General features: G+C 38.0%; 1 protein-coding gene across 6 annotated transcripts in view; it reads right to left on the reverse strand.

The window, feature by feature from the left end:
- Window positions 1-18,379: 18,379 nt before the first annotated feature.
- GABPB1 (GA binding protein transcription factor subunit beta 1) overlaps window positions 18,380-20,447 on the reverse strand; it is a 78,516-nt gene continuing 76,448 nt past the window's right edge. For all 6 annotated transcript variants that reach the window (XM_060149731.1, XM_060149759.1, XM_060149724.1 and 3 more), the window contains exon 9: window positions 18,380-18,808. In XM_060149731.1, coding sequence (XP_060005714.1) covers window positions 18,656-18,808 — 153 coding nt within the window. In that variant the 3' untranslated portion in view covers window positions 18,380-18,655. The remainder of the gene's footprint in view (window positions 18,809-20,447) is intronic.

Consider the following 20,447-nt stretch of genomic DNA (forward strand, 5'->3'; position numbering starts at 1 on the left):
TCATTCCTGCCACTGTGTCCCTGTCCATGGCAGGGAGGGAGAAACAGGCACTTACAGCGATGCTGCTTTTCTGGCCACGCTGTGCTCAGGAACAGACAGACGTTATCATCTAACACGATGGATTTTTGTTGTTGTTGTTACTACATAATACTTATTGCTGTAGAGAGATGAGAAAACGCAGATAAGCAAAAACCAAAAAAACAAAAATTGAAACATCACCCAGATTTAACACGGTTAGGACTTAAAAGGCTGTGTATGCATGTGCTTGTAAAGGGATGTGCAGAAACTACTGTGGGGAGGGGAAACACTACTCTTGGAGCTTTATTTCTGAGTAAAAAGTGAGTGAATGCTTTCAGGTTGCCAAAGAGAACAGACTATTTGGTTTGTTTCCAATCTTCATCTTCCTTGTCCTCGGGGTGGAGTTTGGTGGTTACTCCTTCCAAGACATCGCCCCTCCTTCTCCTACTGCCAGGTCTCTGGCTGTTTGTCTCCTCCATCTGGCCCTTAAATGTGGGCATGCTTCAGGGGATTGCCCTCCTCTCATCTTTCTTCCTCGGTGGCCATATCCATTTCTATGACTTTAAATGCTACCAGGTGATATTCTTATAAGTATAAACCCTGTGTCAAATTTATACCATGAGGCCCTGCCAGCCTTCTGAGCTCCAAAATCTTACATCCAACTGCCTACCTGACAAATAAGCTTGCATGGCTCTTAGGCACCTCAAACTTAACATGTTACAAAACCGAATTTTAGTCTTTCTCCAAAAATCTGCTTCCCGTTCAGTCTTCCCCATCTCAGTTTATTGTATCTCCATCCATCCAACCGTACAACAGAATATTATTCCATAATAAAAGGGAATGAAGTACTGACACAAGGTACAACATGGATAAACCTTGAAAACACTACGCTAAGTGAAAGAAGCCAGTCACAAAGGGCCACATATTATAGGATTCCATTTATATGAAATGCCCAGAATAGACAAATTTGTAGAGACAGAAGGTAGATTACTAGCTACCAGAGTTTGACAGCTAAGGGGAACAGGGTTTGGGTTTTTTTTGTTTTTTGTATGGGAGGAGGGGATGGTAGTGATTAAAATGTTTTAAAATTATTGTGATGGTTACCAACTATGAAGATACTAAATGCATTGAATTGGACACTTTAAATGGTGGGATTTACTATGACAAAGGAGACAAGAATATACAAGGGAGAAAAGACAGCCTCTCCAATAACTGATCCTGGGAAAATTGGACAGCTACATGTAAAAGAATGAACTTAGAACATTCTCTTACACCATATATGAAAATAAACTCAGAATGCATTAAAGACCTACAAGACCAGAGACCATAAAACTCACAGAAGAAAACATAGGCAGGACACTCTCTGACATGAATTTTAGTCATATTTTTTTTGATCTGTCTCCTAAAGCAAAGGAAATAAAAGGAAAAATAAACAAATGGAACCTAATTAAACTTAAAAGCTTTTGCACAGTACAGGAAACCATCAACAACGTGAAAATACAACCTGATGAATGGGAGAAAATATTTGCAAATGATTTGACCAGTAATGGGTTAATATCCAAAATATATAAATCAACACCAAAAAAGCCAAAAAATGGGCAGAAGACCTGAATAGACATTTTTCAAAAGAAGATATATAGATGGCCAATAGGCACACGAAAAGATGTTCAACATCGTTAATTATCAGAGAAATGCAAATCAAAACCAAAATGCAATATCACCTCACACCAGTCAGAATGGCCATCATCAAAAAGTCTATAAGTTGGGCTTCCCTGGTGGCGCAGTGGTTAAGAATCTGCCTGAATATAAGGCCAGAAACTATCAAACTATTAGAGGAAAACATAGGCAGAACACTCTATGACATAAATCACAGCAAGATTCTTTCTGACCCACTCCCTAGAGTAATGGAAATAAAAACAAAAATAAACAAATGGGACCTAATGAAACTTCAAAGCTTTTGCACAGCAAAGGAAACCATAAACAAGACCAAAAGACAACCCTCAGAATGGGAGAAAATATTTGCAAATGAAGCAACCGACAAAGGATTAATCTCCAAAATTTACAAGCAGCTCATGCAGCTCAACAACAAAAAAACAAACAACCCAATCCAAAAATGGGCAGAAGACCTAAATAGACATTTCTCCAAAGAAGATATACAGACTGCCAACAAACACATGAAAGAATGCTCAACATCATTAATCATTAGAGAAATGCAAATCAAAACTACAATGAGATATCATCTCACACCAGTCAGAATGGCCATCATCAAAAAATCTAGAAACAATAAATGCTGGAGAGGGTGTGGAGAAAAGGGAACCCTCTTGCACTGCTGGTGGGAATGTGAATTGGTTCAGCCACTATGGAGAACAGTATGGAGGTTCCTTAAAAAACTACAAATAGAACTACCATATGACCTAGCAATCCCACTACTGGGCATATACCCTGAGAAAACCGAAATTCAAAAAGAGACATGTACCAAAATGTTCATTGCAGCTCTATTTACAATAGCCCGGAGATGGAAACAACCTAAGTGCCCATCATCGGATGAATGGATAAAGAAGATGTGGCACATATATACAATGGAATATTACTCAGCCATAAAAAGAAACAAAATTGAGCTATTTGTAATGAGGTGGATAGACCTAGAGTCTGTCATACACAGTGAAGTAAGTCAGAAAGAAAAAGACAAATACCGTATGCTAACACATATATATGGAATTTAAGAAAAAAAAATGTCATGAAGAACCTAGGGGTAAGGCAGGAATAAAGACGCAGACCTCCTAAAGAACGGACTTGAGGTTATGGGGAGGGGGAAGGGTGAGCTGTGACGGGGCAAGAGAGAGTCATGGACATATACACACTAACAAACGTAGTAAGGTAGATAGCTAGTGGGAAGCAGCCGCATGGCACAGGGATATTGGCTCGGTGCTTTGTGACAGCCTGGAGGGGTGGGATAGGGAGGGTGGGAGGGAGGGAGACGCAAGAGGGAAGAGATATGGGAACATATGTATATGTATAACTGATTCACTTTGTTATAAAGCAGAAACTAACACACCATTGTAAAGTAATTATACCCCAATAAAGATGTTAAAAAAAAAAAAATCTGCCTGTCAATGCAGGGAACATGGGTTCGAGCCCTGGTCCGAGAAGATCCCACGTGCCTCGGAGCAACTAAGCCCATGCGCCACACCTACTGAGCCTGCACTCTAGAGCCCATGCTCCACAACAAGAGGAGCCACTGCAATGAGAAGCCCACGCACAGCAAGGAAGAGTAGCCCCCGCTCGCCACAACTAGAGAAAGCCTGTGTGTAGAAACGAGGACCCAATGTAGCCAAAAATAAATAAAATTTTTAAAATAAAATAAAAAATAAAAGATTCAGATTTTTCTTAATAAAAAAAAAGTCTACAAATAATAAATGCTGGAGAAGGTGTGGAGAAAGGGAACCCTCCTGCACTATTGGTGGGAATGTAAATTGGTGCAGCCACTATGGAAAATCGTATGGAGGTTCCTTAAAAAACTAAAAGTAGAGCTACTGTATGATCCAGCAATCCCACTGCTGGGCATATATCCAGAAAAAAAGAAAACTCTAATTTAAAAAACTACATGTGCCCCAACGTTCATAGCAGCACTATTTGCAATAGCCAAGACATGGAAACAATCCAAAAGCCCATCAACAGATGACTGGTTTAAGAAAATGTGGTATATAGATACAATGGAATATTACTCAACCATAAAAAGAATGAAATATTGCCATTTGCAGCAACATGGATGGACCTAGAGAATATTATGCCTAGTGAAATAAGTCAGAGAAAGATAAATACTATATGACATCACTTACATGTAGAATCTAAAAAATAAAGCAAACTAGTAAATATAAAAAAAAGAAAAGAAATAAATGGGAGGGTTTAAAGTATGGCAATCTCAATAACACTATTGACAAAGAAGGAGAAGAAGAAGGAGGAGGGGGGGAGGAGGGGGGAGGAGGGGGGAAGAGGGGGAGGAGGGGGAGGAGGAGGGGAGGAGGAGGGGAGGAGGAAGGGAGGAGGGGGGGAGGAGGGGAGGGGGAGGGGAGGAGGGGGAGGGGGAGGGGGAGGAGGAGGGGGAGAAGGGGGGAGGAGGAGGGGGAAGGGGAGAAGGAGGGGGTAGGGGGAGGAGGGGGTAGGGGGAGGAGGGGGTAGGGGGAGGAGAGGAATGCCCCTGGAACATAAGGTCTTTGGTGAAAAAATGTCCTAGTGGATTTGGACTCCACTGATATTGTCAATAGTATAAATCTTTCCTAGGAGCAAGAGTAGGAAAAATAGTAATATTGACAGTGATAATAGCTAACATTTATTGAGCACATGAAAACCAAGTTAGGAACTTTAGATGAAAAAGTATCAGTTATTTTCTCTTCAAGTGTTGCTTCTGCTCCATTTTCTCCCTTTTATTCTTCTGCAACTCCAATTATGCCTATGTTAAACTTTTTACCTTATCTCATATATATATATTATATTTCTGTATATATATTACATATTATATAATATGTTATATAAATTATATTTTTATATTCTTTTCTTTGATTTCCATCTTCTTTTCCCTCAGAGTTTCAGCTTGGAAATTATTCTCTGATGTATCTTTGATTTCTTTCTTCAGATGTTTCTAATATGATGATAAACCTGTTTATTGATTTCCTAATATCAGTTATATATTTTTCAGTTGTAGAATTTCCATTTGGTCTTTTTTTTTCACAATTCTTATCTTCAACAGAGGATACATCCAGATATATAAAGAACACCCATAAATCAATTTTAAAAGGCAGTATACCCAATAGAAAAATAGATAACAGATTTGAGTAGGTACTTCTTCAAAGAGGATATCTAAACAGTCAATAAATATGCAAAAGATGTTCAATCTCATTAGTCATCATGGATGCTACCACAAAACCCAGAATGGCTAAAATGAGAAAGACAGCAAATATCAAGAGCAATTGGCTCTCATACACTCTGGTGGGAGTATAAATTGAAATAACTATCCTGGAAAATATTATCTCGTATCTTCCAGAGCTGAACGTATTATATGTATATATATATATGCTATAACCCAGCAAGTTTACTTCTAGGTACTTAACCAACAAAAATACTTTTATATGATCAACATAAGACATGTAGAAGTATGCTCACAGAAGCAGTATTCCTAACAGGCAAACACTGGATTCAAATGTTCATCAATGCTACGGGTAAATACATCCAGAAAAAAAAAAAATAAGTTGCATCCAATCCTCATATGATGTACCCCGATAAATTAAAAAAAATTAGATTTAAATGTAAAAAATAAAAGCATAAAATTACATGAAACCATCACTATAATCATGGTAACAGACAGTTTCACAGGTGTATGCATATGTCCAAAGTCATCAAATATGCACATTTTTTGGTATATCAATTATACCTCAGTAAAGCTGTTTAAAAAATGACAATGAAAATTACATGAAGAAAACTTAGGTGCTTTTCTGGTTAACTTCAGAGTGAAGAATATCTTTCTAACTATGGCCCAAAAGCCAGAAACTATAAATTCAACCATATTTAAAAATAACCCAGGGACTTCCCTGGAGGTCCAGTGGTTAAGACTCCGCACTTCCAATGCAGGTGGCGCAGGTTCAATCCCTGGTCGGGGAACTAAGATCTTACATGCCGAGTGGCACAGCCAAAAAATTTTCAAAAAAAAAACATAAGGAAAGTCAAAAGACAATGACAAACTGAGGAAAAATATTTGCAAGTCACAGCACAAGGGCAAGAAGAAAAAGACCAGTACTCTGACATATAAAATGGGCGAAGACTGGTAAGAGAAATTAGCATAAAGGAAAACACAAAACCCATAACTAAGAAAATCAACTTAAATCTATACTCAACTACATATCAGAATAGCACACCCCCAGTTTGCTAATACAGCCTGTGGGCAAGGCTGTAGGGAAATGGGTGCTCACATGGAAAGAGAGGTGGCAGGGCAATCTGGAAATATCTACCAAAACTGCAAATGTATACTTGCCTTTGACCCAGCTATTCCACTTCAGGATATCCTTGTACATGTGCGAAATGACAAGCGTACGAGGTTATTCTTTGCAGCACAGTTTGTAGTAGCAAAAGATTGAAAACAACACAACTGTCCATGGCTAGGAAACTAATTAAACTAAGGCACATGCACACAGTGCAACTCTACAAAAAAAGGAGTCTGCTCCAAGGGATGAGGAAAACAGCACGGTGCAGAACACAGTGTACCACTTGTGAAAAAAAAGCAGGGGAAAATGAGAATGCAGACTATATTTGCTTTTATGTGCCCCCACACCCCGTGCAAACAAACAAACAAACATTGGAATTATTAGTAAGCAAGTAATAACGGTAGTTACCTTGAACAGGAATTGAGCAGAGGGGCCCAGAGGTGGGAGGAGGACTTTTCACAGATGCCTTTTATAACTTTACTTTTTGCTGTATTTATTTATTTAATTTCTTATTTACTTACTCATTTAATGAGCATTTACTACCTATTAAAATTAAACTAATTTTTTTTAATTTATTTACCTTATTTATTTATTTTTGACTGCATTGGGTCTTCATTGCTGCGTGCAGGCTTTCTCTAGTTGTGGCGAGTGGGGGCTACTCTTCCTTGCAGTGCGTGGGTTTCTCATTGCGGTGGCTTCTCTTGTTGCGGAGCATGGGCTCCAGGCATGCGGGCTTCAGTAGTTGTAGCTCGCGGGCTCTAGAGCACAGGCTCAGTAGTTGTGGTGCACGGGCTTAGTTGCTCCGTGGCATGTGGGATCTTCCCGGAGCAGGGCTTGAACCCGTGTCCCCTGCATTGGCAGACAGATTCTTAACCACTGCACCACCAGGGAAGCCCCAAACTAAATAATTTTTAAATAATGTAATTACAATAAAATTTAACCTTCTTAAAATGGCCTTCAAGACCTTGCATGACCTGCCTTTTTCCCCCGAGCTTCTCCCTCGCTCACACCCCCTACTCCCTTTTGCCACAGCCTCAGGATCTCCTTTTAGCTTCTCAAATAGCTCAATTTACTCTCAATTTATTTCCCACCTCATGGGCTGCTTGCCTAAAAGGTGCAACTCAAAATTCAGCTTAACAGCTCTCGTCAGAGGCAATAATGATGAGGCTGGGCACCAGGATCAGCTCTGTGGATCCCCCCGTGGATTCCTTTTCTCAAAGAAAGAACAAAACATTCCCGGAAGTTTGTTCAGAGGACACTTGGCAAAATCTGGAGACATTTATCGTTTTTAAAGCGGAGGAGGGAGGTGTTATTGGCATCTACTGCGTAGAGGCCAGGGATGCTGCTAAACACCCTACAATGCACGGGACAGCCCACAACAAAGAACTACTCAGCCTAAAATGTCAATAGTGTCAAGGTTGAGAAACCCTTGTCTCTTTGGAAAAAAAAAGGAAAAGAGCTAGGGTTAATTTCTGACGCTCATTACTTGGGGAAGTTTTTTTATCTCCCTCATTTCCCTGTCTGTAATATAGGCACAATTAGCATTATTTCATTTTTTTTAAACTTCATCTAGAAAAATTAGGAGCTCTGATACACGAGGAGAATGTAAAACACCCCACCATCCAGAGAACCAGAGCTGATTCTCACCCATTCATTCAACAGGTATTTGTCAGGGACCTTCCTTGTGTCGGGCACTCTTGTGAATGCTGAGGACATCACGGTGAACTCCTCACGGAGCTTACAATCTGGTGGGACAGAGAGAAAATAAACAAAGGAAACACATAATATATCAGAAGTTATAAGTGCAGGGAGGAAAAAAAATAAAAAAGAAAGCCAGGGAAGGGGTAAAAACGGTGTAAGACAGGATAAGTCAGAAAAGATCTCCCAGAAAAGGAGACATTTGAGCAAAAGTCTGAAGGAGGTAAAAGAAGGGAACTTAGGTATATCTGGACAAAAAATGCTCTAGGTAGAGGGAATGGTACATGCAAGGTGGTATGATGAGAGTGAGCATCTTGTGTTTGAGGAACAGCTAGGAGGACACTTAGCTTGGAGTTCAGTGATGGAGCCAGAGACTGGGAGGAAATGGGGTCAGAAAAGTAATGGGAAGAGGTGGGTCAGATCAGGGAGGGCCTCTCTAGTCATTATAAGTACTTTACCGTTTACTTTGAGCAGGATAGGAAACCGTGAAAGTATCTGAGCAGAGGAGTGACATGAGCCAGCTTCATTCTTGAAAGAGTCACTGTGGCTGTTGTGTTGGGAGTTGATTTGGGGGAACAAGGAGTCAGGCAGACCAGATAGGAAGCGATTATAATTATCTAGAGAAGAGATGATGCTGGTACTAATGGACCAGTGTGACGTGATCTGACTCTAGATATATTTTGAAAGTAAGACAAACAAGATTTGCTAATGGTTTCACAGATGTGGGATATGAAAGAAAGAAAAGAGTCAAGGGTGACTTCAGTTTGGATCTGAGAAACAGGAAGGAGTAGAGAGGAGTTCAGTTTTGAGCACGTCAAGTTTGAGATGTGTATTAGAAGTGTCAGTGGGACTATCAAGGGAGTAGTTAGATGAGTCTGGAGTTCATGAAGAAAGCCTGGGCTGCAGATACAAATTTGGCAGTCATCAGCCTACAGATATTTAAAACCTTGAAACTGGATGAGATCATCAAGCAAGTGAATATTCAGATAGAAATACAAGGATGTTGTGTCACGTAGCCTTCCAAATACTTTTGTATTTAGAGTTCTCACACTTTATTCTCCACTCCTGCCCACTCATACTCCCAGTTTTCCTCCCCATCCCATCTCACCTGCCGTACTCATACTCACATTGTACGCCTACTTGTAAGTCCCTCCTTTTAACTTGGTGTATAGACTCGTCACGCGCACACACCTCACACTTAGACATGTAACATAAAATTTTTGAAAATTTAATCATACTGCATTCAAGGAAAAGAATCTGTTTAACAAGTTAATGGTTGTATAATATTCTATCATGTGTATATACTGCAATCTTCAACCAATCCTGTATTTGGACAATTAAGTTTTGGGGTTTTTGCTTGTTTGTTACTATTAATAAGAATGAGGTAGAACAATTTTGCCCCTTAGATATTTCCTTAAAATAAATTTCTAGAAGTAGAATTGCTGAGTAAAAGAGTTTTGGTCGGTTTTACAAAATGCCCTCCAGAAAGATAGAGTAAGTGTATCAGTGTTTCCCCATCTCTCCACACGTAGGGACAGTGACTTCTGTTCTCTCTTTCTTTTAGATGTGAACAGATTATATAAAACTAAAAGTTGTAGTAACAATTCTTCTTTTATACAATTTGCTGTTTGGAATGTTTTATTAAATTCTGCTTAAGAGAGCTGAGATGTGAAGTCTTCCACATTTGGTCCATCCTTCCTGCTTATAGCTGAATTTAGCGAAAAAAAGACGTTAATGGCGTGTGCCTTAAAGCCAGGCAACAACAAAAATAAAAGCCTGGAACTCCAACTTCACTGAGAAACTCCACAAAGAAGTATTATGCTTGTCTGATTAACGGAGGGAGTGTGAACTTAAATGAAGTGGTGCAACTGTCACTATTACTGGAAACAGAGGGATTACTAGGACTTAAGACAGGGAGCTATGCTCTCCAAGGAACTGCTTAGAACTGAGGAATTGGTTTCATTTTCAACCATGTATTGAAAGGGGATTTTTGTGCCCATCGTAATGGTATTTTGCCCTCTGAAAAAGCACTGGGTACAGACGTGATACAGATGTAGGCTAGGGTTAGTCTACAAGAGGCTACATGATAGGAAGGAAAAGGAAGTCCAACTTCCTCCAGGGAGCAACCAGCTGTACAAAGAGCAATCAGGCTTAGCTGCTCACTTAGGAAGGTAGCATAAGGATGGAGTTGACAAATACTGCCTTAGGACAGCAGAAAATCACACCTTTTTGTCCAGAGGGAGAGGGTGGGGCTGGGATGATTGACAGTCCTTTATATACCTTCAATAGGTTCTATCTCTTCTACATATTTCTTCAAAATATACTTAGCAAATGTTTACTATGTACTGACCACTGTACCTTGCACTTTTAATACATATGATTAGATTCAATCTTCACAATCTAGTGAAAGCCATCTTCTGTCTCATTCTTGAGAAACTTAGTCTCAAGGAAATTGAAACAATTGGCTAAAATTACACAAAATAATAATTGAAGGGGCCAGGATTTGAACCCAGGATTATCTGATCCAATACCCATGTTCTTTACATCACACCAGGCTGCTTCCCTCAACTTTGGTATCTACAGACCTCTAGGATAAGGGGCTAGTGGAATTTTATTTTTTGGAGGCTCTGCTAAATGTTTCAGAACACTTTAGTACACATCATGTGCAATAATCCAAACACTCATTGTCCTTTCAAATATAATTTAAAACACACAACTATAAATATCAAAAGAAAAACAGTGTAAAAATGGAAAAAAATTACATTAAGTAGTATATTACATCTTCTAAAAATGGTTTAAGTGTGAAAATTACATCTTTCCCTCACTAATTATCTGGAAAAGCATATATTATAAAAGGGAGACATTATTCAGCTAAAAGAGAAAAAGATTCAAGTTGTAAATTAAAATTCCATTCCACCTTTAATAGGCTCCTTGAGTATTAGACCGATATAACACTTGAAATTCTAACTCAGCCTGGTATTGAGAGTTGCACATAATAGATACTCAGTAAACATGTACTAACTAAGACAATTAAAAAAATTTTTAAGTCAGACAGTGGGAGAAGATATTTACAACTCATGCAACCAGCAAAAGATTAGTTTCCAGAAAAATATTAAACTTCAACAAATCAATAAGAAAAACTACCCAATAAAAAACAGGTCATGAACTAGCAATTCACAGAAGAATAAATGCTAACGGACCAGAAACATCAGGGAAAAAATGTTCAGCCTCACTAATAATAGGGAATTGCAAATAATGAGAACAATTTCATATCAATGGAGGCTGGCAAAAACAGTGTGACAATATCATGTGTTGGTGAGATGTGGGGAAATGAGAATTCTCATCACTATTCAGAGCCACTCTGGAAAGCAATTTGACAATGTCTATCTAGTAAAATTACCTAGACTCAATCTAACAATTCCATTTTCTGGGGAAACCTAGCACATCCCTGCACATAAGAAGATAAACATACGAGGATGTTCATTACATCACTATTTATAATAGCCAAAAATAGGAAGTGACACATCTATACACAGAACAAAGGATAAATACATATGGTATATTTATTTAATTTTATAAGTCAAAATGAATGATTAGATACTCAGATATGAATGTCTAAAATATTGATGAACTGAAAAACTCAATATGCAGAATGACATATGTATAAAATGATAACTTTAACAAAGTTTAAGAACCACAGAAACCTTACCCTATATTTATGAAATTTGGTATGCAGAAAAAGCATGAAAATGTAGACAGAACAATACATTTCAACCTCAGGATAGTGGCTGTCTTTAGGAGAGAGGAATGAGATGAGAAAGGAGAAAAAAGGGACTTCAACTACATCTGTAACATTCAATTTCTTAACAGAAAAGATTTGAGGCAAAGAAGGTAATTTTAAGATTTATTAAATTTGTAGAACACTCCCTAACACCATACACAAAAATAAACTCAAAATGGATAAAAGACCTAAATGTATGGCCAGACACTATAAAACTCTTAGAGAAAACATAGGCAGAATACTCTATGACATCAATCACAGCAAGATTCTTTTTGACCCACCTCCTAGAGAAATGGAAATAAAAATGAAAATAAACAAATGGGACATAATGAAACTTAAAACCTTTTGCAAAGCAAAGGAAACCATAAACAAGATGAAAAGACAACCCTCAGAATGGGAGAAAATATTTGCAAATGAAGCAACTGACAAAGGATTAATCTCCAAAATTTACAAGCAGCTCATGCAGCTCAATATCAAAAAAACAAACAACCCAATCCAAAAATGGGCAGAAGACCTAAATAGACATTTCTCCAAAGAAGATAAACAGACTGCCAACAAACACATGAAAGAATGCTCAACATCACTAATCATTAGAGAAATGCAAATCAAAACTACAATGAGATATCATCTCACACCAGTCAGAATGGCCATCATCAAAAAATCTAGAAACAATAAATGCTGGAGAGGGTGTGGAGAAAAGGGAACCCTCTTACACTGTTGGTGGGAATGTAAATTGATACAGCCACTGTGGAGAACAGTATGGAGGTTCCTTAAAAAGCTACAAATAGAACTACCATATGACCCAGCAATCCCACTACTGGGCATATACCCTGAGAAAACCATAATTCAAAAAGAGACATGTACCAAAATGTTCATTGCAGCTCTATTTACAATAGCCCGGAGATGGAAACAACCTAAATGCCCGTCATCGGATGAATGGATAAAGAAGATGTGGCACATATATACAATGGAATATTACTCAGCCATAAAAAGAAACGAAATTGAGCTATTTGTAATGAGGTGGATAGACCTAGAGTCTGTCATACAGAGTGAAGTAAGTCAGAAAGAGAGAGACAAATACCGTATGCTAACACATATATATGGAATTTAAGAAAAAAAAATGTCATGAAAAACCTAGGGGTAAAGCAGGAATAAAGACGCAGACCTCTTAGAGAACGGACTTGAGGTTATGGGGAGGGGGAAGGGTGAGCTGTGACAGGGCGAGAGAGAGTCATGGGCATATACACACTAACAAACGCAGTAAGGTAGATAGCTAGTGGGAAGCAGCCGCATGGCACAGGGATATTGGGTCGGTGCTTTGTGACAGCCTGGAGGGGTGGGATGGGGAGGGTGGGAGGGAGGGAGACACAACAGGGAAGACATATGGGAACATATGTTTATGTATGACTGATTCACTTTGTTATAAAGCAGAAACTAACACACCATTGTAAAGCAATTATACCCCAATAAAGATGTAAAAAAAAAAAAAAAAAAAAAAAAGATGTGGCACATATATACAATGGAATATTACTCAGCCATAAAAAGAAATGAAATTGAGTTATTTGTAGTGAGGTGGGTGGACCTAGGGTCTGTCATACAGAGTGAAGTATGTCAGAAAGAGAAAAACAAATACCGTATGCTAACACATATATATGGAATCTAAAAAAAAAAAAAAAAGGTCATGAAGAACCTAGGGGCAAGACGGGAATAAAGACACAGACTTACTAGAGAATGGACTTGAGGACACGAGGAGGGGGAAAGGTAAGCTGGGACAAAGTGACTAGAGAATGGACTTGAGGACACGAGGAGGGGGAAGGGTAAGCTGGGACAAAGTGACAAATGTAAAACAGATAGCTAGTGGGAAGCAGCCGCATAGCGCAGGGAGATCAGCTCGGTGCTTTGTGACCACCTAGAGGGGTGGGATACGGAGGGTGGGAGGGAGACACAAGAGGGAGGGGTTACGGGGATATGTGTATATGTATAGCTTCACTTTGTTATAAAGCAGAAACTAACACACCATTGTACAGCAATTATACTCCAATAAAGATGTTAAAAAATTTATTAAATTTGGGTGGTAGGTACATGGATGTTTGTTAAATTATTCTCTATGCCCTTCTATATGTTTTGAAGTTTTGATTAAAACAACTGAGTATTAAATTGTATCTAACAAAAGTAGTAAACATTCTTAATTTGCTTCAGTGTTTGATGCTGAGAGTCTATTACTCTTCGCAGAAATGTTTGGAAGTAGAGTCAGTTCTCTGGCAGACCGATAGTTTTTTATAAAAAGAGACTACAGATTCATTTAAGTGTAAGCTTTCTTAATGTATGTTATTTTTGTATAGCAAAACATGCAAATGCAATTTAAACTTTAAATAATTCTTGAGAGTTATAAGGATGGCAGGCAAAGGATAATTATGAAAAATAGTAATACAAAAAATGAATGCTTTACTGACTTTTATCTGGCATGCAAGAAAAATATTTTCGGGCTTCTCTCGTGGCACAGTGGTTGAGAATCTGCCTGTTAATGCAGGGGACACGGGTTCGAGCCCTGGTCTGGGAAGATCCCACATGCCGTGGATCAACTAGGCCCGTGAGCCACAACTACTGAGCCTGCCCGTCTGGAGCCTGTGCTCCACAACAAGAGAGGCTGCGATAGTGAGAGGCCCGCGCACCGCGATGAAGAGTGGTCCCCGCTTGCCACAACTAGAGAAAGCCCTCGCACAGAAATGAAGACCCAACACAGCCATAAATAAATAAATAAATAAATAAATAAGCCAAGCATTTGAAGCCCTTTAAAAAAAATATTTTCTTACAGAAAAACCAAGGAGACATTAAAATAATTCATAAAATTCAAAATTATAATCCATGTAATTAATCAGTAGTAAGACTGTAATTGCATATATTTATATATGTAGAAAACATTACGTATCAGCCATGCACATGAGATCTAAACTGTTCAAATGAAAATTTGAGTAAGCAATTAATAAAGTACAGTGGATAGAATCACAGAGATCAGGTCAAAATTTTTCCAGGAAGAAAACAGTAGTTTTGGGGGGAATTACAATACTTATCTAAAAATGAAGAGCCCCAAGAACTATATCTAAATTATATTCACTACTTGATTTTCATTAATGTGAAATATTTTTAAAGGATCTCAGGGTATCAAAATGATGTAAAAAACTATAAGACTATCTATATATTTGGAAAATACTTTTAATAAGTCACAAAAATGATGATATCAAAATTTTGACTTGGAACCAGAAGCGTATTTTCCATCACAAATTACACAAAGTAATCTGAGAATGAATTCAAAGAGCTTACGTCAAACTGAGTCCATGTGCATTGAGATGTTCTCACCTAACATAGAGAAAGCAAATAGCAAACATCATTCAAAACTACAAGAGACTAGTTATCTATAATGAAATCCAAGTACAGCAAATATGACTTAATAAAATAACAAATATATTAGTTAGTTCATTCCTAAGTTGATCTGACATGATGGAAGGAGATATTTACTCAATAGAAGCTAGGTGAATAGAATTTTTTTTTTTCTATTTGCTATATAAGCCTGAGTCCTAATGCCTTGGGAACCCATCCATATGGATATAAAGGTTCCTACAATTGTTTTGTGATTTTATCTGAAAAGGGTCTTCTTCTTGATACATTTTGTCAGTTCTCAAGATCTTCCAGGTATTAAGACACAAAGAAACTTTATAGATTTCATCTGGAAGAAACTTTGTACAGAGTAAGACAAAAAATTAGTCATATCAGCATAAAGTATCCATGAATATCTATCAACTCATCAGTTCCTGTTATGGGCAAGGATTTCTTCTGATTTTCAATAAATAGTATCATAAATGACCATGTTGAAGAAACATACTGGCATAGATTTTCATTAGCAATATGTTTTGGATAAACATTTTGTACACAGACCTTTTTGTTAAAAACAAGTATAGTCCAAATTATATATTCACATTTATTTCCTTCTCTCTTTAGCTGTTATTTTGAACGTCACAGAAGAAAGCTCTCAAACTCCCAACCCTCCACCATCATAAACAAATAAAGCAATCCAGTGGTAGAGTAAAAGAAAAACTACCTGCTGTTGATATCAGGAAAGACTGACATAAAAAAATAACTTCTAGGGCTTCCCTGGTGGTGCAGCGGTTGGGAGTCCGCCTGCCGATGCAGGGGACACGGGTTCGTGCCCCAGTCCGGGAGGATCCCACGTGCCGCGGAGTGGCTGGGCCCGTGAGCCATGGCCGCTGAGCCTGCGCGTCCGGAGCCTGTGCTCCGCAATGGGAGAGGCCACAGCAGTGAGAGGCCCGCGTACCGCCAAAAAAACAAAAACAAAACAAAAAAAATAAATAAAAAATATAACTTCTAAAAGCCAGTAAAAATAAATGACAACACAAGCCCTTTGGGGAAGTAACTGAGACATAAATAAAGTAACAATAAATGAAAATTAGTTGAGAAGCACAGTCTCTGCAGATACCAGTTGTCAGATGAGGCTTTCTGAAATCATCACAGACCCAACCTAGAATTTGTAACCCCAGAGTTCTAGCGACTGTACACAGGGAAGGTTTAAAATCGTAAACGAGTAATTAGGCAATCAAGACATCTAGTGAACTCAGTGTCTAGAAAGTACATGACCAGTACTATTCCAGATGCACGGAACAGAAACTAATTCATTACAAGGAATTAATTCATTAGGCCCTAACATTTAGGGCATCAGAGCTTGATTCTCTCGCAGAACCCTGGTTGAGAAGGGCTGCTCAAGAAGGTGTTTGTTCATTTAAAATCAATATCTCATTCCCTTCATGAATATACAAAGAGAAACATCCTCAACCCATACGAAAATATCCCCATGCATTTTTGTTTACCACACAAATATTGAAATAAAGGAAACTGTGGACTGTTTTCTAAAAAAAATAAAATAAAGAAGGTGTTTGTTCACACATAAGTGGAAATAATTAGCCATCAATGTGGCAACCTGATGACCTTTAACTATGAATCCATCATTATGTACTAGAAACACATTAAGTGTGGATTTCTGAAAACTTTATTATTTTATTCTGTCAGTTCCCTTAATCTTCTGCTCATAACACCATTGAGAATAAGTAGAATGCAAAGCTTTCCCAGCCCACCTCAAAACGGGCTAAAAAGAAAAAGCAAATGCTTTTTTTAGTTATAAGTTCTTGTTTAAGTTCTGATTTCATAGTACAGTGAATCAGGTGTAGATGATTAAGTAATTACACAAGTCCAACATACAGACTCTGAAAAACATGGACTTCCCCCCAAGACATTTCAATGTCTACCTGATACTATCATACACTTATTCCTCTTAAGTATCAATTATTTTCTCCCATTTATGGCAAATGTTATTATAGATCAAAATTCTTTCGTGCACCAGGTAAAGTTTCTAGCAGAACAAAAGACTAGAAATCAAAGAAGGCATTAAATTCACTTTCAGAAGCTAGTTTCCAACACTTTCTCAAGGATCTTCAGGGCCAATCTGGTCTTGGAAGCAAAACTATACAGTGGGGTGAACACGCTGCCCCTGCTCTACTCTGACACTGCACACGTTAGGGTACCCTTCCTAACATAACAAATCCATAAATGCACTAACGTACTAAAAAACAGACACAGAAAAGCAGCTTCACGCAACTGAAAATATGACTTGGCATTTGTAAAACCCAGTTTTAGATACTTTTAAGACACAGTGTGAAGAATTTATAATATTTTCATACGTGGAATATGGCCGTAATACACAGAACAAACTTTTTAATGTGTGAATAAAATGTGGTCAAAATATAAGTCTACACTGAACATATGTGGAAAAGATATTTAATTGTAAAATAGAAAAGTAGGGCAGAGTACAGTTTTAAGGGTAATTGCTTCTTTATACAGTATAGGTAATCTAGAAGGGTCTTAGGGTTAAACATTTTCATAAAGCAATAAAACATTTAAAAATGAAACAAGAAAAAGAACTTGAAGTTATGTTTACAAAAAAGAAAGAACACTATGTCAGAGTTTAATGTCCATACATTGTGGAATTGAACAATATTGTGATGAGAGCCAGTCACAGCACAGACATACAGCTTTCACAGGGAAAGTAAAAGTTATGTCAGACATATCTATAGCAACACCGTAGTACAAAAAGTTCCTGTTCTACCATACAAAAGCAATTTTTTTTCATAAGAATAATTTCCTGGGGAGGAAATGAGTCCACGAAATATTTCAGAAAGCCATATGCTTTGAGTTTTCTGAAAACATTATATTAAAATCCAGTGCCTTAAAGTGCTTTCATGTGGAAATCATGATGGAAGGCACAGAATTGTTTCACATCCCCACTATGAAATTTTCAAAAAAGCATAGATGTTGCAGTTTGCAAATTCAAGGTATCTTGTAAGCTGCTCCTTCCAAGAACATTGTCATTCCAATAAAACCAGCTGCTAGCTTACTTAGTTTCAATGACCTATAGAATAAAAGGGTTTCTTTCTTTCCTAGTAACTTTCGTCATCTTTGTGGGAAAAATACCTATGCAAGTGATGCATTTTGAAATTATAAAACATGCAGAATATGTACAAACAGAAAGTTTTAAAAATATCTGCTTCATATACATGTAAATCTACGTGGGTATAGCTGAAATTGAACAAATATAAAAATTTGCTTTCTAAAAAATGTTTTCAGAGAATCTGAGACAACTTAAAGCTGTACAAGATTTCCTGGGAGAAATCTTCTCTTCATATAGAAGTTTATACCTACAGGAGTAATTCCAGCATCAGTCCACCACATAATTATTACACAACATTTGGTCTAATCAACAACGATCACCCTTAAAACTGTTCTGTTTCTGAGAAATTAAGGTTTGTACTAAAATCAAAAAGAATTCACAAAAAACAGTGGCTTATTGTGTTTTGGGATCTCTTCAACAATCTTTATCAACGCATTTGGAACTGTAAAAAAAAAAAAACTATTTACAGAATTCAGTTTTAAATACATTTCACAACTTCTAAAGTAAAGTTTTATGTTACAAGAATCCAGAGCTCATGGCTTAAGTCCAATTATCAAGCTGCAGTCTCTTTTATTATCCTGTCTTCCCATGACTGCACCTTACTGTGTACAGTTCAAGACTGTATTCTTTCTTGACCAAAAGTAAACTCAAACTATATGTTCATTTCAATTAAACAGCTTCTTTATTAGTCTGAAGACGAGTCATAGCTTCTAATTTCTGTCTGTAGGCCTCTGCTTCCTGTTCTTTCTTTAGAAGTTGCTGTCGATATTTTTGTGCTTCTCGATTAGCTTCATCCAGCTGTTTCTGAAGAGCTTCTCTCTCCTAATTTAAAAAAAAAGTTTTTTTTCAATTGTTGCACAAATACAATAACACATACAAGCATGCATCTTTCAAATAAAAAAATTTGTAGTTGCTAGAAGTAGCCATGTATTGGTATTTCTGAGACATCTTGCCTTTTTCGCCAATTCCCTTATAATTAAAGCCCTAGTTTCGAGCTCCACACTACGAGATACAGATTAGTTTCTGACCTCAAGGAAATTATTTTCTAATTAGAAATAAGACTAACATAATGAACCCAAATTGGGTACCTGTACTTTTATACATACTACAAAAACTAGTGAAGAACTTTAACAGGGAAATATACCACCATACCTCTTCACATCTTTATCTGTGATGTTAAAAAGCTACTAATTATAAAAAACTTAATATTTATTGAGCACCCATTATATATATAAACAAGGTAATTTCCAATAACAAGTCTCTAAGACAGACATTATGCCCATTTTACAGATGAGGAAAATGATGCTCAGAGACAATGTAGCTTTCTCATGGTAACACAATAAGGAGTCAGGGTTATGAGGTTCTAATATTACTGCTTTTAAAACTATCTTTCCCGGGACTTCCGTGGTGGCACAGTGGTTAAGAATCCGCCTGCCAATGCAGAGGACACGGGTTCGAGCCCTGGTCCAGGAAGATCCCACATGCTGCGGAGCAACAAAGCCCGTGCACCACAACTACCGAGACTGCGCTCTAGAGCCCACGACCCACAACTACTGAGCCCTTGTGCCACAACTACTGAAGCCCGCGTGCCTAGAGCCTGTGCTCCACAACAAGAGAAGCCACCGCAATGGGACGCCCGCACACCGCAACGAGTAGCCCCCACTCGTCGCAACTAGAGAAAGCAGCCAACGCAGCCATAAATAAATAAATAAATTTTTATAAAAAAGTAAATAAATAAAACTATCTTTCCCTATGACAGCAAGCAAGATTCCTCATCTTTAAAATGAACAGTGCTGGTCTAGATTAGTGTTTCCTAAATTATACCATTTTACAAACCAATAAAATACTAATTTCTCTACTGTGATTCATTATATTATATGCTGTAAAATATATGTATCAAATTCCTGAACAAATTGAGAGGAAAAACACAAATCTGGTCCAATGTAAGTAGTATTCTTTCTCCTCTCCTCACTCTGTCCCTATACAGTTGTCTAAGGGAAAACACTTCAAAGATTCCTTTCCCATACCTCTAGTAAGCACATGGACAAAAACTCAACTTGCCCAGGTCCAAGCTCAACCTCATTACAGAAGCCCAGGCCTTCTGCTTGGGGTGGGGGCTGAGGGTAGGACTACTAATGGCAAAAAGAGGCCAGGTTCACACTGGACAAGACACTTAAAAGAGAGAACTGAAGGTAAAGGCGAGGGGTAAGAAGCTTGCTGGGAAAGAGGGCACTGTGGTCTCTTCCACTGCCTCCTAGACCCTTGTCCATTGTGAACACCGAAAGATTCCCTACCCTCCACTATTCACATGGTCCACAAGGAGGAACATGTAAAATACTCCTGCCTTCCTGTGATCCCACTGCCTTCTCCACACTGAGAATGAAGCTAGATCTAACATTTATTTTTCCCATGAGTCCACCAAATGTAAGAGTGATTGATTATACAAGTAGTCTCCAAATCT

The sequence above is a fragment of the Lagenorhynchus albirostris genome, chromosome 1 (assembly GCF_949774975.1).
Source record: "Lagenorhynchus albirostris chromosome 1, mLagAlb1.1, whole genome shotgun sequence".
Lineage (NCBI taxonomy): Eukaryota > Metazoa > Chordata > Mammalia > Artiodactyla > Delphinidae > Lagenorhynchus > Lagenorhynchus albirostris.